We start from the raw sequence: 23,590 nt of genomic DNA, 5'->3' as shown, positions 1-23,590 counted from the left end.
ACTCTCAGCAGCCATTGACGACCAATGTTCGAATCTCACCGGCTACATGCCAAACAATACAGAATCACATTCACACCCCAAACATATGGCAGGATCACTAAAGTGCTACTACACTACCTCATACTTTACCCCAGTGTGAGGGAGGATCATAGCACATAGGAAACAAAGGACCATCTCCCTACTAGAGCCCGCTGTCAGTGTGGAGCGATAAATGCTCTGAGATGCTCCTATTATCATATTATTTGTGATGTTTATCTACCAATAATATATATTATTTAGCATCTCCAAGACACTGTATATACCCTGTCTAATTTGTAAATCTGGACATTTTCAAAAAGCGTGAAATAGAGCGTAACATAAACATCCACTTTTGGAACGGCTCTGGTTGTGGAAGTAAAGGTCCCATTTATTTTCTCCTTTTAAAGTTTCAGAAAATCCTGTTAAAATAGTGTTAAGCCTGGATGATCAGCTATGTGTACGTGTGCAAATTATCCGATTCCAACGACTTTCATCGCGCTTCTTTTTGAATGAACGTTGTTGTTAGTATAGTGTTGCAATATGTTGTAATTTGTGTCTTCACTGTCTCGTATATATGTATATGGTGTTTCATATAGAGCATAGTGTAGGAACCTAGTGTAGTAGCTGACATAATTTTTGCAGTTGTGGTAATTATTTTCCATCGTAACAGCAAATTCCACCAGAGGTTACTTGAGGTGCGTCTTTGACATTGCGAACAAATCAGCTTTTTCTTAAAACTCAGTTGATGTTATACAGACTTGTGGCTTCTATAGGAGCAAATAACATCGTTTTACAATCTTGTATATTGTGATAAGTCTACATTGGATAGTTTAATCAAAACCTCTATTCAGAAAACGAATGGGATTTTTACTTCCAGAACCACACTGTTGAGGTCTGTAATGTATGTACTGTTAGCAATTAAAAATTGCTGCTATTCCTATTTTCAGTTGGTGTTTCTTTTTTTAATTTATTAGAAAAATGCATTTTTTTCAATTTGTACTCTATTTTTGTTTTCCAGGTACAACCCGTGCCCCACGCGAAGGAGAAGTTAGTGGCGTGGACTACAACTTCCTCTCAGAGGAGGACTTCCTGGAATTGGAAAATAGTGGAACCCTGTTGGAGATAGGAACGTATGACGGTAAATAAGAAATTAACATGGGTGTATTGTAGGTAAATTCTTAATATATAGTTGGGGGATTGCTAACTAGGCTATTAGGAAACCACTACACATCTCTCATACCTGGAAGGGTAGGGATGGTTTGTGGTTGCAGCAGCAGAATGGATCTGTGATCTTTTAAGGAAAATGCACAAGTGAGTCTTACCTACTACTCATTACAGGGTCTATTTTGTAGTTTGGTTGTCCATTTTGTTATTGTCTGGCAAAATTTGATGACCTAAAATAGAGAATGGGACATTATGTTGACACATTCCCAGGAAAGCTATATGGAACTTTATAACAATAAACAACAAGGTTTAAGACATCCAAACGATCCAAATTAAACATCAGATGCCTTTTAAACTGGGTTCAATGGCACACAGTGGGATGGTGACTGTGGAAAAGTTTAATACTTGCACATCAGTAAATACCCCTACTTTCTACTCCACAGCATTTAAAAAATGCATTGGGTTACATGTTCATGTTGTTTTTTTATATTTTATAAAAAATAATCAATAATGGGAGGGGAACTGGTCCAGTGATCCAATCAGAGTGTGCAGGTAATATAAACCCTGCCTCCTGCAGCTGCAGCGTCACTGGTGAAAAAGAACAGGATTCAGAAGAGGCAGAGACTTAGATAGCCATAAATAGGAATAGGCTACACTCAGCTTTTACTCAAGTAGAAGAAGTTAATGGGACACTTGTGCTTTTACTTGAGTCGATTTTTGTCTATTTATTTGTATTTTTACTTCAGTAAAATGTTTGAGTTCTTCCTCCACCACCATATTATCAGCAAACAAGCATTTTGCGTTGGTCCAGGCCAGTCAGCCTTCTTCTGTACAGGTGCATGTGCAGGCACAGGAGGAGAGAACCATACACCCGCTCTGCTTCCAACCAAAAACATGCCGACCACAGAGCACATGCTTAGTGATGATCCCCTCCATACATCACAGTGCAATGCAGCAAGGCACTTTTTCTGAAATGTAAAAATTCCAGTCCCTTGCTCTTTGGTATGCACCTGCTTTTGCCCTCACCATAGATGTAGGTCAGATAGCCCAGAGCAACATGCTTACCTCCGCTCTCTGGGGGCTTGAAAGCAGCTTTCGGACATATTGGTTAACACCAGTTGGAAGTAAACAAGAAAAGTTGTAGAACAGCACAAAGTGTGAAAAGTTTACCGGAAAGTTTGAAAAGTTGTGATGCAAACAGTATCACAAAGGTAGATTCATGAAAGAATAAGGTGGTGGATGTTGGGTACATTAAGTGAATCTTCAGTAATTTACTGATGTTTTGTATGGTCACGCTGATGCAGTATCTGTTACGTTAAACGCTTGATGGTGGGCATGCCACTTGGTTTTAGTTTTCTTTTCTTATTTAAAATTTTTGTTCTTGACTCTCACTAAAGCTGCTTTCAGACATGCACGGAACTCTGCAGTTCCTGTTAATCCTGTTCCTATTTCATCCGGAGGAGGTGCATGATGTATGAACGCAAATGTCTGAGTTAGACGCTCCGAAGTCTCTGCGGATTTTCTCCCCCTGGCCTCCTATTATAAAGTCCGTAGAAATCCAGGAGAATCCGAAAACACACCAGGGGATTGCACGCTGGATTCACCGCGAGCGACTGGGAGGGTTGATGGCGCTTCTAATGCAAAATAGCGGTGACCTGATACCGGTCTGTGTGTTGTCAAGAAAAACATGTTATCTCCACAGTGGAGTTAATACGTCACTTCCTGCCTCTGCCTGTTGCACCCGGGTGCTCCACCTCTCACCTGAATAATGCGGAGGATTTGTTTCTGTTGCACATCTGCACAGAGAACTTCCTGCTGTTTTGTGCATGTGTGAAAGGCAAACTCTGGGTAAACTCCGTAGCCAGTGTTCTGGATTTTACCCACAGGTCATGTCTGAAACCGGCTTAAGACAGTTGTGCATCACATAGAGTACACAACACTTCTGCTCTGCTGATAAACTAAAATAAAGGACTGCATACAGCGACACTGCCATGTAGCCCCTCCATTCGCTCAGATAATGTTTAACGAAGTGTCTGTTCAGTCCACTTAACTTGTTCACTGTTCCATAACAATGAATTTCCCTCTGAGAGCAAAACAGAAGCAGCAAACAAAGCCAGTGGACTTCTGCAGGCAACAAGCTCACTTACTTCCACAAAAGCTAAATGCATCTACATGCGTTAAAGAATCCTGTCGTCTGATCAGATCCGACTGCTAAGTTCCAAGTCTGTGCTGAACTCAAAGATGGAGCCAGAAGCTGGTGTCATAGATGCGGTGGGATGATCCCAGAGATCAGAGGGGCGGCAGTGTATCCTGCAGAGATTTGTTGGCTGCTGGCCACCACAAATAAGCTGAAACCAAAGTTACAAATCAGGCAAAATTGGACTCCCAGTGGTATTTGCCACTTAATTAAATCAGTCGAGTGAGCTTGATGCACAATTAAAATATTTTGTTCAGCGTCCAAAGGCAGCGTTGGCTCGCTTTTGTGTTTAGTCGCTAAAAAGCAGAAATGATTGGAAAAAAGAAGGAATGACTCACTGGTGCAAAGGGGTGATATTTCAGTTTTAATTCAGTCTATGTTCTGAGGTGTTATTAAAAAATAATAGACCCACTTTCAACATGTTGTGGTTGTGATATGATGATTGACACCATCTAAATCGTTACACTTGAATATTTCTATCGTTATATTTGACTGTAGGATTTATGTTCTGCTCCAACATGTCCAACTGAAACTGTGACTCCTCTGGAGACATGATCAGCCTGTCTTCAGCAGTAGGTTGGTTCGTCACAGTTTGGCCCAAGCTAAACATTTTAAGAATTAAAATTAGAACTGCTCATTTGTGATCAAAATTTTTAAGACTGTTGCCAACAAATCTATTGTAGTTGGAGTCTTTTTTTTCTCTGCTGCCTTTATATATTGGATGCTTATAGCGCTGTGTCTCATTAAGATGTTGGCTTGATGTTGTTTCTCCGATGCTAACGGTCTCTTCAGATTTGCTGAGCCTTACTTTGGATGAAAGTAAACTAGTAAATTTGGCGGTGAAAAAAAATTATTAGGTTTAAGAACAATTTAGCTGCAAACTGCCTCACTCAATGTCTTTAGACAACTTAGACGAGCACTGTCCATGTGTAAGTGAATGCAAAACATTTGGTTGTGGTGTGTGGAACCCACTTTATCAACTTTGACTCATAAAATATGAATTTAATTAAGTCATAATAGTGGAAAATGGCAGGAAATGCAATTGGTGTTGAATTTTGTTGTTTGTGAACCTTATTTGGACCAAACATGAAAGAAACTTAGTTTTGCTTCAGAGATTCTCATTCTCCCACGGACAATTCCAGCTTCTTCATTTGCATACAAAGGCTATGACTACACCCCCTCCAACACACACACACCAACCTTTGACCCCTCCTCTCTTGTCCTCCTCCTAAAATTCCCTTCTTTTATCTGTCTTTTTTTTAATCCCCTCCTCCCTGCCTCCTTCTCCGTTGCCTAGGTAACTATTATGGGACGCCCAAGCCGCCGGTGCAGCCCCCCGGTGGGAAAGTGATTAGCAGTAGCGGTAGCAGTGGTGATGCCCCACTGCCAGACGGGCTCAGCGGTAGCCTACCAGGCTCGCAGCACTCCACTCCCCGACGTTTCAAGTCCTACAATGATATGCACAATGCTGGAATAGGGCCAGGACAGCATCAGCAGGAGGACGACGAGGACCTCCCTGACATGAACAGTAGCTTTACAGGTACGTGCACAGGTCGGGACATCAAGGAGAATAAAGCATAATGTATGATAGTGAGGTCAATGCATGTTTTCATGCGTTGTGGTTGATGCAAGAGTCAAATTTAAGTGAAATTTCTTTTCTAATTTTGTTGTAAATAACTTTTCTCAGATAGTTTCTCCAACCACAGACAAAAGCCGAGGATGTCAGTTGTGACGTAAAGGGAACAGTTAAATTATTTAACATAAAGTGTTACTAGAGAGACAAGACAGGATCTTTGTCTCTTAAATCACCAAACACACTAAATAGCTGTAATATCTCTTTATGTATAATATGATTGTTTATTTGTGTGGCACAATGGACAACTTGAAGATATCTCATAGGACTGTTCTCTCTTGTGACTGGCATATGTGTTTCTGACTTATCAATTAAAGGTAGGGTTGGAAATTTGTCTCTGAAAAACTTGTTATCTTATCTGTTGAAATCCTCTTCACGGCCCGGTATCCATCTATAAATCAAGATGATTGGCTGGTGTACATGTCTGTCAAGCTGCTTTCAGAAATGCACTGGACTCCACAGATCCTCCGTATTTTCTCTGGAGGAGGTGCATGTGTCAACACAAATGTCCGAGTGAGACACTCCGCTGTTTCTACGGACTTTAACCACCTGACCTCGTATAATGTCTGTGGAAATCCAGGAGAAGTTAATGTGTGAACACAGCAGGGGATCCCTCTCTGAATTCATTGCGACCGAGTGGGGGTGTTCTAACACGCGACAGATGCAAAATCTTGCTCCACCTCTCGCCCGAATAACACAGAGGATTTGATGCTGTTGTAAATGCGTCTGTGCAGAGAACCTCCCGCTGTGTTGTGCATGTCTGAAAGACAGACTCTGGGTAAACTCCGTAGCCAATTCTTTGGATTTTACCCGGAGGTCATGTCTGAAAAACGGCATCACTAGCCTCCCTGCCTGCGCACCCTGCCCGTGCTCTCACAGCGCGTGACTGGAGTCTTCAGCAGGACGATGAACACAGCTGAAGCAGAGATGATAGTCAGAAGATAGCTACGTTTCACAGCTTCTAGCAGTTATCAGGTAGTGTGCGACTATGTGTTTTGTCAGTGGAGCCTTGACAGAGGGTCGATGGGAGAGGGTGGGATGCATCGGTTGCATATTTTCGAAGTGTAGCCTGCTCTTGCTAGCTTTTTTCAGAATTACCAACCCTAGCTTTAATTAATATAAAAACAATACCAGATGGATCAATTGATTATTATAGTTGCTAAACCACACCATACATTCAACACAAACAATGCCTGTCACTTATTTTATGCAACTATGTAATGCTACATGACCTCTGAACCTCCCAAACGCTCTCAGTTGATTGTCAATGGTCTTTACACTGGTGCACCAAACACTCCTCACATTTCCTCCTCTAGATGTTTATCTGAGCAGAGTTGTGCATTTCGTTTGTTGAGCACTTTCACAATGAAAGTGGGGAGGCAAAATTCACTCAAGAACCCCAGTGTTCACAAAATTCTGTCTCAAATGTATTTAGACACATTTTTTTCTTTTGTTTGGACACAGAATACGTACCAGGCCGAGACAGGCCCCAAAGCTGGCAGCAGACTCCAAACTAAATTAAATTTGGCAACCTCGCACACACAACAGCCAAACTGAGGCGCCACATTTGGCATCAATAAACACAGTGTGTAAAGACGAGCTCACTTCGATTGTCAACATTTCCGATTTTTTTACTTTCTACTCATTAAGCATGCAACTAATCAGCAGAAGTCATGTGATTGAGTGTCCTTTTATTATAATAATAGCTGTTGTATGTTTACTCCTTACCACATGACTCACATGCTTTCTCAGCTGGTGTTGACTCCTTTAAAGCAAATAGACTTCAAGTCAGTGAGCACACGGGCGGCTGCTTGCAGAGCTTGTCTTCAGTGGCAACATGAGAACACGCTGTGTTTTTTTTAGCTTGGAGTATAACACCAGAATGCGATCCTGGCCTCTGCAGCTCTGCATGCAAGGAAAGGAAAAGGGAGAATGTGAGCGGAGATGGATGAAGTGGGAGGGGATGGAAGTGGAGACAAGGTAGCAGGAAATTAAAGAGAAAGGGGGAGTGACTGGGAGAGGGAAAGGTGGGCAAGACTGAAAAGGATTGGACAGAGGGAAAGAGAGAGAGAGAGAAGCAAGGGAGGTTTGTTTTGTGTGAAGGAGGATAAGCTCAGAAAATGACAAAGTAGGAGAAGGAGCACAAAGAAGGTGGAGAGCGGGAGAAGTGGTGAGGGGCTGCAGAATACAAGAGCTTCTTTGATTGGTGAGTAAGTGGTTTCTGGGTTTGACTACATCTGCCTGTATCCATGTGTCCAGAGATGCAAAATAGTGCCACCTGGCTGCGAGCAGCAGAGACTACTGAACCACCTCCATATCTGAACTTGTTTTGAATGATGTTATTACTATTTGACAGGTTATTTGTGTTTGTCTTAGAGGGGATTTAATTTGATCAATGTCAAGTATCAGAATCAGAATCAGAATCAGAAGTATTTATTGCCAAGTAGGTTTACACCTACCTGGAATTTGCCTTGGTATAGGTGCATACAAGGAACATAAAACATAAAAACACAGTAAGTACTACACACATGAAAAAAAACAAATATAAAATAAAAAGATATATATAGAAAGAAATATATAAAATAAAGTAAATGCAAAATGCAAAACAGGAGTGCAATGAGAATGTGCAATGTGCAGTTTAATGTGTGTTAATGTATCACAGACTTGAGGCGTGGGGGCGGGTTAAGGGTCCAAGTCAGGTGGGGGTCCCGGGCCTTGTTGATAAGACCAACTGCAGCCGGGAAGAAGCTGGTCTTGTGGCGTGAGGTTTTGGTCCTGATGGACCGCAGCCTCCTGCCGGAGGGAAGTACCTCAAAGAGTTTGTGACCCGGGTGGGAAGGATCGGCCACAATCTTACCTGCCCATAGTGCTGACATGAGTGCTATTTAAAGGGGTATTTCTCAGTGATGATTTTGAAATAAACAGATTTACTGCTGTTATTTCTGAATATTTCGTCTTGTATGTTAGTGGGTCAGTAGGCATTACAAGGAGGTTGCCTCAGCCCTGAAGCTGATTCTGCCATGTGTTTTTACAAGGTGGGACCGAAAGTTGTTTATTTGCTGTCTGGGATTGTGAGAGCTGCCAGTCAAGTGTGGGTGTGAAATGAGATAACAGGAAGCCAGGTGATCACACTTCAGAGTCCGTGGTGTGTGGTGTGAACGGCCTGAACTGAAACAAACCTCTCCGTTCAGCTGTGAGAGGCAGTTTAGGGGGAACAGATTTATTCTGTAGCAGTGGAGTGTTTAGTCAAAGATTACATGTTAACATTTTGGGATTGAGTTCTGATACTGAGGCAAGATGTGGCTTTCTTAAAACTCTTATTGGAAGTATTTGAGCTGGTAAAAGAGATTTGTTGCAAAAAGTTTAGGAGGTGAGTGAATGAAAGAAATAATCTTTTATGATGATAATAATAGTAATAATAATAAACTTAATTTCTATAGTGCCTTTTTAAAACCAGTGTTACAAGATACTTCATAAAATACAAATTAAAGCACAAAGTTAGCTAATCATAGAAAAGCCAGATCATACACAACAATGCAATAAAAAGGTGAAATGAACAAAAATGAAATGACAACATTAAAAAAAGAAGTAGAAAAAATTAATATAAGAAATATCAAAAAACTATGAAAATACTCATAGTCTTTGCCCTTTTCTCTTTCAAACATTTCCTTACTCTCATGAACGTATTTATTCAGACTGTGATGTTAGAGGCCTTGCTAAAATATATCCTGTGTTTAGTGGAACTATGTCCCCTTCATTGAAAATTCACTAAAATTAGTGATGGAGCTGTTTTAGCACTGGAAGCAACAGCTTCTGTGAAAGCCATTTTTGGCCGATCATGTATCGAGGCACCTCTCGCGGCACCACATCTTTGTCACAGCTACACTTTGTTCCTGAAAGCGTTCCCAGCCTGCAAAATGTTCTTAACACTTAACAGCCATGTTTGTTTTCCCGTCCCCCCCAGGAGACTCCAGTGAATTAGACGAGATTCATCACTCGGTGCGCCCCTACGTCCCGCGCCAGAGTGAACCGTCCTACCCTGGGAGGACCCCCTCACCATCGGCCACCACGGAGAGCACACAGCAGACACACTCTCACCTGAGCCATCCTCCCCCGGAGGACCCACAGGGACCTCTGCCTGACAACTGGGAGATGGCCTACACCGAGAATGGGGAGGTCTACTTTATAGAGTAAGTGGACCGAGACTGTAAATAGTCTGTAAATACATGTGAAGCAGAAAGTCTGTTTTTGCTGGTCCCTGCTTTAACTGGACTCTTACGTCTGAATTGAGGTGATATTTTTACAATAATGTTTGCATGCATGTGTACATATACATCTGTATATAAAGTTTATAAGTTTAGATAGTCTATCTATACTTAGATAGAAGAATAGAGTTTTGTAGACAAGTCAGGAAGTCTGGACATAGCCAAGTTCTAGCTTTTCATTGGACATCGAGTATAGAAACAAAGGATATTTTGACGGCTTTTCTAGGATTACTTCTTCAGTTTATAGATTCATCTGGGTGATGGGTAGATAAAAAAGTGAATGAAGCTAATGAAAGGAATCTTTGTAGTGTACTTGCATTATACCGTCAGGCTTGTAAGTGAACAAGATTCAGGATAGTTGAAGTTTGAAGATAAACATTTGTGTAGAAAAGAGCAGTTCACAGTGACCTGAAGTCTCATTTATAAAACTGCACAGGATTCATACTAAAAGTGTTTGGTGCACAAAAACTGTAAATGCCGTGTCCAAACAAATTTCTGATTTATAAAACCGTGCACACTCACACCTGAAGGCAATGTTACCTTTATAAATCACAGTCCACCTGGAAACGTGCGTACTGTGAATCTGCCTCATATTCTGCCCTCTACACGCCAACATTGAACCCAATGTGTTCTGGGATGCTTTGGTTCCATCTGGTCGGTCTGGTTAATACTGGACTCAATTAAGCCCAAAGTTCCAAGATCACAGATCTGTAGAATCTATATCAACTGATGAGTCATCATCATGGGACAGGAAATCTTTGTGATCGCTGAACACTCGTTTCCTCATCATCCTTCCATTCGCGCACTCCTCTATCAGTGCCAGTACATCCATCACGCAGCATTAGTGTCACCGCAGTATCTATATATTTAGAACAATCGGACCGATTACTTCACACATCAGTGGATCCTAACCTCCACATCGGGATATTATTTGGAAATGGAAGTTTGAAATTGGACAGTTTGTTTTTTTGCAAGTGATCTCCAGTGCGCAGTTGGCAGTCACGTGCACTGCAGAGATTTTATACACACACACACACACACACACACACACACACACACACACACACACACACACACACACACACAAACACACTGTATAAAAACTAAAGTCAGACTTGATGATACAAGCACAGTGTTAGAAGATCATATTAAAAACTATTAATGACTCGGCTCTGCAACAGTTTTTTCACACGAGCACAAATAACGCTGTTGGTTTTAACGTTAATGATGAAGTGCTCCAGTTTATTGATCAAGTAGTGATCAAGTTGATCAATAATCTGGCTTCAGTTCACTTCCTCATGTCTGCATCATCATTTTCTTGTCTCTGAAATATTCGTACACATGGGTTGGTGTACAAGTGCGCACATTCTCCTGTCAAGTTTGTTTTTATAGATCCCAACATTTGCTTTAGAAGTGGCGTACGCATCTTTCAGACCACGTTTGTTCGTACGCAAGGGTTATAAATAAGGCCTCTGGTTACATTGTATAGTAGGGATATTTTCCTCATGGTTATTGTTACTCACTGGATCTAGATTTTAGTTTCACAAATAAAGTCTGCTGTAAATGCAATTCTCTTTGTGATATTCTGTTGTATTTATGAAGCCTCAAAAAGGAAACACTAGGGTCAGTGATTTATAACAGACTCGACTCCCGTGCTTTAATGGCAGGAAATATTCCTCTAAAAAAGCATGCTAGGATTTTATGTGTTTTTGTGCTGATAATTAGCTCTGATATTCACCTCTGTAGATTAAGAAACAACCCTTGACCCCAACATGTATGTTTATTAATTCATATTAAACCAGAACATCTTTATTAATACATTCTACTACAACCTTTAGCTTCTTTCAGCATCCTTCTCTCTATGTGATTTTACAGATTTTTTTTTCCTGCCATTTAATTTTACTCTTGTATGTTCTGTTTAGCCACAATACAAAAACCACCTCCTGGATAGACCCTCGGTGCCTGGACAAGCCTCAGAAACCCCTGGAAGAATGTGAAGATGATGGTACGTCTACGTGAGCGCTTAGTAACCCAGAGATTGTTTGTTTTTGCAAAAGGTTCATGGTTTTCTCAAGCAATTTAAGACAAATGCTTTTAGATGATTAATAAATATCAGATAATCAATTGTGTCTTCATCTTTCACTCTGAATACTCGTGTATTCAGTCCTTTATTGACACCACAAACTAGAGACCCAGAGGAGTTTGGAGACAGGAGATAACATCTGTCTCTCGTTTCATAAAGTTGTGATTTTGTGAAATCAGATATGACTATGCCAGAGTGCTGGTTCCCCTCAGTGGCCCATAGGTGTCGGTGTTGGGTCACAGAAAATGGCGAGCAGTTGATAGGAGTCTCTGTTATGCTCCTTCTCTCCGCTGATTGTCCCACAGCTCTGAGAAGTGATGACTCCATCATCTAGCACTAAAACGTAACGCTCTCCCTGACGCACTCTGAGGTGGAGCATACACATAGATGTTTAAAATAAAAATATTAAGTATTAAGATGAGGTGTTTGATTTGTGCATATATATAATAATTCCTCTAGTAAGACATCCAGACATGTTCATAATTAAAACCTAAAAATGGTTTTATTGCTGCTGATGTTTTATCATTCAGGTTGAATAGAATTATAAATCAGCTCTTCACTGTTGTTTCATGATCACAGATGATTTTTGTAAACACGGACTGTCACATGAGGCTGAGGCTCATGCTTGATTAACTCTGTTGTGGCCACCCTGTGGCCACATGTTGTTATTGCATCTAACTGACACATTTTTCCCTCTGTGCCCCCACCTCTCTTTCCCTCCTTCAATGATCCTGTGGTGCTGCTGGGTTCATCCTCTCTGAGCAGAGGGGGTGCATACAGAGGAGCTGGACAATGACCTAGGTAAGCACCTTATCTTTTACTCCACCCTATTAGATGTGCATCAGCATTTAAAATGTCAAAGTGTCACCTTTGTTTACACACATTTAAATCACTTGAAAGTTACGTTACTGAGGCTGAAATGGTTGAATGAAGCTAATGGAGTGACGACCGTTAATGGACAATTAATTACGCACATCCACGACACCACCACTAGCGGCTCACACAGCGTGACTGACGGTTGGTGAGAGGTGACTTTGACATTGACTCTAATCATGTAGAAATGAGACATTATGCTATCAGAGACATGACCTTTATCTAGCCTACCGTCAGTATGTGGTGCTGACAAACATGTACTGTGTGTGATTAGAAAACTGACTTTTACTTTACACTCAACTGTCAACTTAGCCACATGCTACCAAACAGCCACACACACACACACACACACACACACACACACACACACACACCGAGTACACTCCCACATGAACAGAGCATCATTTCATACATAAAAGATGACGTCTGATCCAGAGAAGATTCTTATAATGATGATTTCCTAATGAGTGTCTGTCTGAGCCAGATAGCAACAGGCCCCTTTTCTCCCCGACTCCCATCAGGACACTAACTAGTCTATCAGACACAGCAGCGTGGCAGCAGGATAAATGGTGTCTGGAGACTGTGCCCTGCTCCGATATGTTCTGCTAATAAATGACGTCATTCCATCAGAGGACACAGTTGATTAGTGATTTACTATAGACCTTTGTGTGTGTACCTTGGGATTCAGGGACGAGCGAGATAAATACACACATTTCGTATTGTTCATATATCTATTCATAAATGCATATTGCTATTGTTATGTGGAATAATGGTATCCCCTTGAAAAAGCAGTGTGTGTCTTGATATTCAGTCATTTCAGTTTTGTAAAATTGGATTTTTAAGGTTTTAAGGGTAGGATATAGGGTATTTTTCAAACTTATGCCATCCTGTTTATGTATCATAACTGAATATATTTCTCCTTTCTGGCTAAAGCTGCATTAATTATTATTTTGATATCTACGATGAGATATCTCTCTTTGCCTGCAGCAGACAGATGTTTTCACCAAACATGAAAGTGGAAGAGAGAAATAAAGTACGTCAGATGCCCCAAAAAATATAATCCAGCATCTTTCAGGATTCAACTGTTTGGCATTTAAACCTCTGCCATGTTGTTATCATCAGATATAACCACTCCCCTGTCTCCACAAGACAGACCCTCGACTGGATAAACATGTTCAATAATTATCGATCAGCAAAATACAATACAGGTGGGCAATGAAACGCAATTAACTGTAGAGCCCTGAGGAGGAGCCGACTCAGGCTTTTTATGAACGCCAGCACATATGTGTACACACACACACACACACACACACACACACACACACACACACACACACACACACACACACACACACAAACACACACACACGTGTCTGTCTCCCTCTGTAGCACTGGCTTACTCGAGAGAAATCAATCACTGCGCCGTACCAAGACAACGAGATGCAAACAGTTAAACATGTAATTCATCACGCTTGACTTCCCCTTAAATTCACAATACGCCACGGAAGGTTGGACGTGAGTGGAGGGGGACGGGTGAAGAAGAAAACACAGCGTAATGAGCGACAGATCTCTCACTCTTTGTCTCGCTCATTTGTGTTTCCACATGCTGAAATGTAAACCACGCTGTCAAGATGGTTGCAGCACCAGACATCCTCTCTTTGGGCTCTCGCTCGCTCTCTCTTTCTCATACACACATACACAGACTCCGCACACACTGGTGCTCCTCAAGGAGCGGAACTAGTGCAGTGTGAAATCAAGTGGGTGATTACAATTTTTGCGCAAAGGCGGGATGGGACTACTTTCCATTTAACGTTCCAGATCACAACATCTGAATGAAAATTCACCACGCCTGCTCCATGGGTTCACTCAGTTATAACAACACCAGCGCTCTAGCCTTGCGTTTGCTTTTTCAGCTGCATGAACTTTCTTACATTAGCTGGTGAATGAAACACTATAGGCTGTGGTATGATGTGTGTCATATACAGACAGTTTAAACCTTCCCTTCCAGCAGCATTTGTACTGCCTCTGTTGCTGACTCCACTCCAACCAAGGGCCCACCTCATTAGAAAGCAGAGGTAGGCTCTCCAAGTTGGATGATTGTAATTATTATCTCCACGCACACAGGGTGAGGCCTAATTGGCTGAGGGTAATAGTATGTAAAATGTATACATCACAGGAGAGGATTATTGGACAATCTGTGTTTGTAACCAATTAGAAGCCTCTGACATTATCTACGTGGTGGCCGGCCAATAATCAATTCCGCTGTAATCAGACGTAATACAGAACTGAATCTGATGGTCCTGTTGGATGCGTGATGGCATGACTCTCTGGCACACACAGCAGAAACACAGCGAGATTGCTCCATTGGGCAATTACACAGTGCTGAAGTGGCCCCCAGTCATATTTATTTATTTTTTGCTAATCAGCGTTAATTAGGATGGATTTCACTTATTCTTTCTGAGCACATGTGCTTTTACGTCGCTGTGAATAACCAGCTGCTTTTAAAGGCCACCCCCCTCGATGTTAATGCCAGGTGTGTACATAGTGCAAACTGAGTCAATAAAGCAGGAGGTGTTACAGTTGAAGTCAGGTCTGTGGTAAATTCACGTAAAACCAGAGTCAATAAAATATGATAGTTATAGGTGGTAGGTAGTAGTTTTGTGTTTGGCAATGGACTGGTGTCTTTTCACCGATTCAGCCATTGAATTAATTAGAATTGTGTGTCCTTGTTATTTTGCACTGACTGGGTCTCATTGATATGAGGAAAAGAAAAGGAAAATAATCATGTGTCATTACGCATAAAAAAGAAAATCTTCCAATCATTTTCTGACATTTGGCTGCACGTTATCATGCATGTTCCGTGTGTCTTTGTTCAACAGTTATAAAGACTGGGGCTACATCCACACTACAACGTTTTTGTTTAAAAAAACAACCACTTTGCTACAGATATGCCTGGCGTCCACACTACTCTGGAGTTTTAGAGGCGCTAAAACTGAGAAGTTAGGAAACGCTGCTGGTCCCGTTTTGTTTTGAAAACTCTGGCGCTGTGTTTTACTCTGGACGGGCAGAAACTGATATGTTTGGAAACGACTACTCAGAAAACCTCTTGCTGATTGGCTCTTTTCAGTCACAATGTAGTCTTCACTGATTCATGACGCCCTTATGGAAGAAAGCAACCGGCATTAGCCTTGGCTACTAGTGTAGAATCCAACATGGATAATCGATTAAAAACTTTGTTGACCATGTTGTCTTTGCTGTTGTGCAGTTAAATTCTGCATTTTACAATTTTACAACTCCTTCCATGTGTAAGACATGAGCTATTATTTGAGCAATCTGCGACAATTCTGCAACCAACAACTAAATGCCTTCTGTGTGCACCGGCACGCGCAGGACCAGTGCAATTAAGCTGTCACACCTTATATGCGTTTTTCGGCATGTTTGTGTGGACGGTGATTCAAATTTATCCGGAGCCTAAACGCTTGTGTGGACACATCTTTTTACTTTGAAAATGCCATTTTCAAATGAAAACACAGTTGTGTGGATGTAGCCTGAAGTGTTCATCCTTCCCTCCTGTAGTTTCCCCCCATTCTTACCTTCACCTGACCCTCACTCCCCTTTCTGTCCTCTGTGTCTCCTTCTTTCTTACCCCTCATCACTCCTTTCTTCCACCTCCTTTAAACCCTCTATTCATCCATCCATCTGAGCCGAAGGGGGGGCCTTGCTCTGTTCTTATCTGATGTGGGGAAATGTCAGCAGTGTGAGGGGACGGGTGGGGGTAGGGGGGGGCAGTCAGACAGCCTGTGAAGCTGTTGAGTCACTCTGGCCCCGGAGACTGAGTGACAGGGAGACACAATGGGGAGGCAAAAGGTCTCCACTGGCCTTGGCACTAATGGCTCCATATATGGCCTCTAGCAACTTCACAGCCTCAAGTTTCCCTCATTTCCACTGTCTCACTCTCATTGTGTTTCTCTTTCTTTTTTTTTTAGAACTTCCACCAGGATGGGAGAAAATCGACGATCCAGTGTATGGGGTCTACTATGTTGAGTAAGTGACGTGCACTGTGCAACGCAAGGATGCTTTAACGCTGGCGGTGTGCACACAGTTATTCAGAAATATGAGGAAATTGTTCCATTTTTCTTTTTGCACATATGTAGAACGCTTTCACATGTTTTCAGTCTTGACAAAAACAGAAACTCCTGACCTCACTGTAAATGGGAGCTGCTCTAATTTATGTACGGTTCTGCAGGAAGACGGCGCAGCATGATTTTTGCCTCAGCTCTTTTGTAGACTGGAAAATGTAGGCCATTTTGTTTGTGTCATTACCATTTGGGAAAACATGCAGCAAGTGCGTGTGGTGGGTGTGCGCATATGTGTGCTTCTCATCTTGTGTGAAGAACCTGGGATTCATCATTAATATGAATATATTTCATGCATTTTAGATGTTGTTCAAAGCAGCACTTGCAGGCTCAGAGCATTTCAATTTTTTTCCTGCATTTAGTTTTTTCTAATATACATTATTCACCATTTCCTTCATTTGCTGTATAATGTGGTGCTTTCAGGTGTCATTGGTTTGGGTGCTGGTAGCTTAGTAGGAACTCTCCCCCAGGGTTGGTAGGTGATGTGAAAGGTGTTTGTAGTTTCTGTGAATTAAGCCATCATCACAATGGGATTTATGTGATGTGATCAGTGTGTGTGATTGTGTAGTACATGTCTCAGACAGGAGTTTTGTGTGGATGGATGCATATGTATTGTGCCGCTATTGATCAAAGCTTATCGCCATGTCTCCCCTCCCTCTCTTGACCTTCCCTCCCCCTCTCTCTCTTCTCTTATTCCTCCTCTCCTCTGTGTCTGTCTTCCCTCCCTGTGGCGCTCCACTTTTCCCGCTGATATTCACTTCTTGTCCTACATCCTCTTTTGTATTCTTGTTTTCTTTCTTATTATTCATTTCCCTCTGTCACTCATTCCATACCTCCGTCTGCTCGTCCCTGCTTTCACCATCCCAAAGTCATATTAACAGGAAGACCCAGTATGAGAATCCAGTGCTGGAGGCTAAAAGGCGCAGGCAGCTGGAGCAGCAGCAGCCTCAGCCGCAAAGCCAGCAGCCACCTGAAGGTGAGCGCTACATCCGAGGTTTGTTCACAAGCCCCCGCTAAGGGCGTCATTTCCTTTCTTTCTGTTCATGTGTGTGACTGAGTCGTCCGCATATGTGTCTGTATGAGACTGAGAGACTGTGTTTGTCTTTCTTCCAATTACTGCTACAGTACGACTTGATGTTGCCTGCTACTGCCTATGATTTGCTAAGTGCTCTTCCATAAAGGCATAACTATTATTTGCGGCTGTACCGCACAGCCCTTTTGAGGTTAATTTCTGTTTTCTGTGCTGTCTTCGGAGACTTGTTTGTGGTAATAACTTTTAAAGCTTTTTCTCCCCAAGGAGAAAACAGGTAAGTTTCTCTGCAACTGAAAATGCTTCGTTCGCTAAAAAGGTCCTTCTTTCTGATATCCGTCACTAAAAAAAGTGTTGACATTAACAAAACTAATATTGTTGCATTCCCTAACAAGACTCTTGCTGCAAAACTCAACCAATACGTTAGTCCCTTATACCTCTTTAACAGGTTTTATAAATGCGAGTAAACCCACTTAAAAAGGGGATTGATTCCTTCCTCATTGCCAGTAAGTTGCAGCGTCAGCGTCTAGAGTAGACTAGCAAAATAAAAAATAAGAAATTAGGGTTGTTCACCTGGTGTCATATTTCCATAAAAACCTTAGTCTACTGCAGAGTCATTTGACTGAATTAAAATTGAATTAGTGGATGTTAGTGGGTTTTTTGACCAGTGGAAAAGGGGCTTTATAGAGATAGAGATCCCACTATATTGCCGTAAAGACTATTATGCAAGGTTTACTAGTTTACATTGAACCAAACACAGCCAGCACATGCTTGCCATATCAGCTTTTTATTTTAACACAGATATTGAGATGGCTCCATGAACAACAATGCTCCGCCCATTCTGTACTTTTTATACAGAATGGCGAGGACAAATAAAGGCGTAACATTCCCGTCTGTAACAGGCTGTCTAAAAGGGGCTCTTTACCCACTCCTGCTTCCTGTCTCAAATGCATTCACCGGACATCCCGCAGAGAGATTAATTGTAAATGCAGGCCAGCCCACAAGGGGATTCTCCTATCACGCTCCACCTTCTGCACATTCAGCAGAAATCATTTGATTCCGCTCGATTACCTGCTGACTTTACTCCCGTCTCTCTTTAAAAAAAAAAAAGGAATAACTCAATACCTTCAAGCAGGGTTTTTACCATTTTTTCACCCTTGCATTGATTCTACCTCACTGTTAAGAATATAAATGAAGGCTGCAGTGCGATCGGTGCCGTGATGCTGTAACAAGGTGATTTATCAAAAGAGGGGGCCATTATGAATTAATGGGCCGCTCAATTTCCACACACCTCCTTTTATTTTTAGGCGACATGAAACAGTGTTAAAACGCCTATTCAACCTGGGTTTACGCTTAGTCTCATTAGTTGTGAAACTATATTGGTCTCACATGATCTGGGTGATCTGTGGGTTGTTAGACGTTTTGAACCATATTCACTTCTTGCTCGGTGGGAAGCTTTTGTAACTTACAACTGACAGAAGCCAGAGCAGGAAATGTGTCATTTTCACAGAGAAGTTTTAGCTCCACTTGCATCTCTAGCTTCAAATGACGCTGACTGGCTTTGTCCCAAACTCGCAGCACAGTAGGCCACCGTGTCCCAGAGCCCTTAGCCCTGGTTGCCTCCACAAGTAGGGCAGCTATGCACCTGTCTAGACCCGAACTAGAGAACATTTGCCTTTTGCTGTTGCAGAATGGATCGAGGACTCGACATTAGCTGGTGCCCCTCTGGCCAGCTATGCTGCCAACCACCAGGAGACCTACAGGGACCCTCAGACAGCACCCCCAGCCCCCAACGCCATGGGACAAAAACGTATGTTTTTCATCTATACACTATGAGCTTTAAAACCATGTGAAAATAGTATTATTCATTACTTTGCTGTTTCTGTGCCGTGCTACCCAGAGGGACTTATTATGAGTCAAATCAAATTCAGCTCAGTGTGTTTTCCTGAGCTGTTGCCTCAGGCCATGTTTGAGTTTTCATGATGGAGGACCAGTTATGAATTGACACTGTAAAGCAGCTCCTTGTATAAGCTTCATCACATATTCGTAATAAGTAAAGTCAAATTCAACTCATTGGTTATGTACAGTAGACATTTTTTTTCCAACAGAGCACTCAAGGCCATGTTTGTATTTTTGTGCCAACACACTGGATGTGACTGTGCCAGGCGCGGTTTTATTTTATATACGTGCTCCCTCCGTGTTTACTGTGGCCACATGCTGATTCTCTTGGAACCTCTCTCATGTTGTTCCAATTTTCGGATCAAATAATGGCCTGATTTCACCCGTCATATACCAGCGCTCACACCTACAGACACAGTGTCTCGCCGTTACTGTGGTTTTTTTCTTCTTCTCCTTCTTGCCAGCTCCTTTTATACCAGCCTCCCACTAGCAGCTTGTCTAATTAGCGCAGCCATGCCAGAGAATTAACTGCCTCACCCTGTCTCCCCCTCTTACTCTCCCTCGCTGCTCTATCAGCTGCCTTTTCCTTTCTCCCTCATCGATCTCTCTATTTTATAGCTCACATTGGCCGTCTCGCTGTCTTTTGTCTTTTTGTCTCCCCCCCACCCCTCTCTCTGCTTTGGTTCAATTGTTTGTTCGGTCCATCTCTCCGTCTTTTCCATCTTTGTTTGTCTCTGCCTCCGGAGAAAGTCATCATTTGAAATCTCTTTATCTCACTCTTTGGCTTTCATGTTTCTCCTGCTTCCTGGTCTGTTCTTACATCTGTGGATCCCTGGTGGATAAAGCCGCCATTTCAGCTCGCAGTTTTGTTGCATCTTGCCTGTTCTGAAAAATGTGATTCAAAGGCACTGCACACGAATACACACACACACACACACACACACACACACACACACACACACACACACACACACACACACACACACACACACACACACACACACACACACACACACACAATGCACAAAACTACAGAAACACAAGGACACCAACTGGGTCCAGTGGTTATGCATGTTTCATTGAATGCATAAACTGTAGCGCTGCCATCACCTGATGTGGTCCGGTAGGTCACCAAACACATTCCTCTGTGGTCCCTTCTTCTTCACTCCCTTCTTCCTCTTATCTTTGTTCAGCCTGCGTCTTCCCTTCACCCCAATCAGCAACTCCTCATTCATTTTTGTGAAGTATAAACTAATTTATGTGAAATCATTTTCCGTGTGTATGTGGCTCCTCTTCCGTGTATTCAATTCCTCATTCCTCTCACTCGCAGTCGTGAATACTTCACTCCATTTCTTCGATTTAGACTGATAACATCTCCTATCTCTCTTGCTAGTATTCTTAATGATACATAATGAGGTAGAAAAAAGCAAGAAGAAAGAAAGGAAGGGAGGCTGAGTAATTGGGTTTGAATTGCCCTGTCTGAGTACTTCTCATGGCTTTACACCACTCTGAAATGTGTTTAATGGAGAAATCTGTTAATTAAACCTTCGCAACCAGTGTTGAATATAATCGGCAGGTACTTATCAACACAGAACCGTCTCTTATGCACATATGTATGTCCTTTCACCTCGGTTAAAAACCATTGTAAGTAAAGGTGACAAAAAATAATATAATTTAATTTGCAGCATCATGTATTGTTTGAACTACTTTATGTCCCCTTTGTTTGTATTGATGTCTTAACTGCTGCTTTGAACTCTGCTTCAGACTAATGCACTTTTAAGGGATCAATATTACCTTAATCAGTACAGTATCCTCTACAAGCATCTAACAAAGTATATCCAGCCAGTAGTATATACTACTACTATTAACAGTTGTCACACATTAGAGCCAGTATCATTGATTAAGGTTAGCAGTGGCTGAAGCCCAGCAAAACCTGGCCCTGAAAGGTTGGGATTGATTGGGATTTTTGCATTTGGGATTATCTCCATTTTCTTCTTGTGTTTCAGATTACCTTCTAATCCATTTAATGTAATCAGTCCATTGTGAGTCATGTTGTGTAATTTGGGCGAACACTATATAACGGCCAGTAGCCATTACCTTACTCTAATTTAATTTAGTTGCATTGGCCAAAGAGAATGAAATGTAAATGTTTTGATTAATGAGTATTGAACAAACAGAATCCAGAGCTTTTTAATACAGTTTGCTCTGTTACATCTGTCTACCAGTGCAGTCTAAAGTTAATGATCTGTGTCTGTGTGTTCAGGGGGGAAGCCTTTCTTTACTCGGAACCGATCCGAACTGAACGGGACTTTCATCAACACCAAGCTGAAAAAGAGTCGTCGGGGGTTCGGCTTCACTGTCGTAGGAGGTGACGAGCCGGACGAGTTCCTACAGATAAAGAGCCTGGTCCTTGATGGACCTGCAGCCCTGGATGGCAAGATGGAGACAGGTGGGTGTACTGAATTTAAAGTTTACCAAGAAGGAAGGCTGCTAAGTGAAACTTTGGCGGAATACAGATATTGTTTTACTTAACTTGTCCTCCCTCCTCTAAGGTGATGTAATCGTGAGCGTCAACGATACATGTGTACTTGGCTACACCCATGCCCAAGTTGTAAAGATCTTCCAGTCCATCCCTATTGGCTCCATGGTCAACTTGGAGCTGTGCCGTGGCTACCCACTCCCCTTTGATCCCGATGACCCCAACACCAGCCTGGTTACCTCAGTGGCTATTCTTGAAAACAAAGAGCCCATCATCGTTAACGGCCAGGAGGGCCCCAAAAGCTACAACTCCCCATCCAGCCACGGCAGTCAGAACAACAACAACATCTTGAACAACGGCGGCGCACCCCTCAATGGCCTCCCGCGATCCCACAGCCCCTCCGCTGAGGGGGCCTCCGATACCTCTTCCCAGCACGGCTACCCCAGCGACGTGGTCACCCTGGCCTCATCCATCGCCACACAACCAGAACTCATCACCGTACACATGGAGAAAGGAGACAAGGGCTTTGGCTTTACCATCGCAGACAGTCCCGGAGGCGGAGGGCAGAGGGTGAAGCAGATCGTGGACTACCCTCGCTGCCGTGGCCTCAAGGAGGGGGACATCATCGTGGAGGTGAACAAGAGAAACGTGCAGAGCATGTCTCACAACCAGGTGGTCGACCTGCTCAGCAAGTGTCCCAAAGGCAAAGAGGTCACCATGCTGGTGCAGAGAGGTGAGTGCAGGCCGATCTCTCTTTAAGCATCTGCATTGTGTCAGTACATTCATCACTTGTATTGTAAATAATGAGAGCAGATGGAGATGAGTAAGGTGGAGGAAACAGGTGTCAAGTTATATGGCACTTTCTGATTTATGTGTCCATATGTTGAAGTGCTGCAAAACAAAGCAAACGCCACATGTATCTGCTTGATGCAGTTGACAAGAAATGCTCGGCCTCTGCCTTACAGGCTGCTCCAGCTCATATAGAGCTTTTATTGACATACATATTAATTTATTCATGTACAGTAAATAGAGGTTGGAGGCAAAGGATGCAAGATAGAGGGAAGAAAGAAAGTTGAAATAACATTTGAGGACGTGGAGGACTGAAGTGGGAATAGAGAGGGAGGTGTTTACGCTGAATGGCATCAACAGTCAAACGTTATGGCTGTCTTGAGATGGGAAGGTGGCAGAGAAAAGGGAAGTTAAAAGGGTAGATGGAGGTACTATGAAATGAAGGGTAAACGCAGAAAAGAAATCTCAGGTTTAGTTGCTGTTTCAGGTCAGAGAGTGTGAAACATTTATTTTCTTCCCGTCTGTCTGATGCTCTGTGTCTGTTGCTGTGTGTGTTTGTTGAGAACATGTCTAGTTTGTTTTTTGGCTTTTAGTGTACGCCCATGCTAGAGTCTGTTAAAAGATGCCACTGATGGGGCTGGCTTGCTTTTATCCACCCACCTGCTTCCCTGACTTGGTATGAGCTGAAGACGGTGACATTTAGCTGTTGACAGACGTTTTCACTGGTCAATGTCATCGCTGCAGAAACAATGCACTGGCGTATGAATGCTGCTATTGAACGTGCCCCACCTGGCTTTTGTCACAGCTCCTGACTGAAAATCACTGTCTCACAGACGCAGCATTAAATGGAAACAAAGCAACTTTGAATTGAGGAGAGAACTGAAATGATTGAATTTCAGTATTTTCTCTCCAATCCCCCTCAGACTCTCACATCTTCAGAGCTCTAAACGCACTGTGTGATACAAGTAATTGGACCATTTTCTCTGTCAGGCTGTCCATAGCTTGCTTTGGGGCTTATTAATTC

General features: G+C 42.5%; 1 protein-coding gene across 9 annotated transcripts in view; it reads left to right on the top strand.

Moving 5' to 3' along the window:
* Positions 1–23,590, top strand: part of magi1b (membrane associated guanylate kinase, WW and PDZ domain containing 1b) — a 140,423-nt gene that overhangs the window by 80,191 nt on the left and 36,642 nt on the right. For 7 of the 9 annotated variants that reach the window (XR_004613788.1, XM_034584764.1, XM_034584761.1 and 4 more), the window contains 10 exons: positions 1,037–1,156; positions 4,677–4,919; positions 8,977–9,202; positions 11,200–11,282; positions 12,126–12,161; positions 16,220–16,277; positions 17,239–17,363; positions 19,090–19,209; positions 21,562–21,747; positions 21,851–22,510. Coding sequence is in view for 8 of the 9 variants with exons in the window: in XM_034584764.1 (XP_034440655.1) it covers positions 1,037–1,156; positions 4,677–4,919; positions 8,977–9,202; positions 11,200–11,282; positions 12,126–12,161; positions 16,220–16,277; positions 17,239–17,363; positions 19,090–19,209; positions 21,562–21,747; positions 21,851–22,510 (1,857 nt within the window). In the remaining variant the exon portion in view is untranslated. The remainder of the gene's footprint in view (positions 1–1,036; positions 1,157–4,676; positions 4,920–8,976; positions 9,203–11,199; positions 11,283–12,125; positions 12,162–16,219; positions 16,278–17,238; positions 17,364–19,089; positions 19,210–21,561; positions 21,748–21,850; positions 22,511–23,590) is intronic. The other 2 variants (XM_034584765.1, XM_034584762.1) reach the window with 1 other exon arrangement.

Source organism: Hippoglossus hippoglossus, chromosome 5, assembly GCF_009819705.1.
Source record: "Hippoglossus hippoglossus isolate fHipHip1 chromosome 5, fHipHip1.pri, whole genome shotgun sequence".
NCBI classification, from domain to species: Eukaryota; Metazoa; Chordata; class Actinopteri; order Pleuronectiformes; family Pleuronectidae; genus Hippoglossus; species Hippoglossus hippoglossus.
This window is presented reverse-complemented; position numbering and strand designations above follow the sequence as displayed.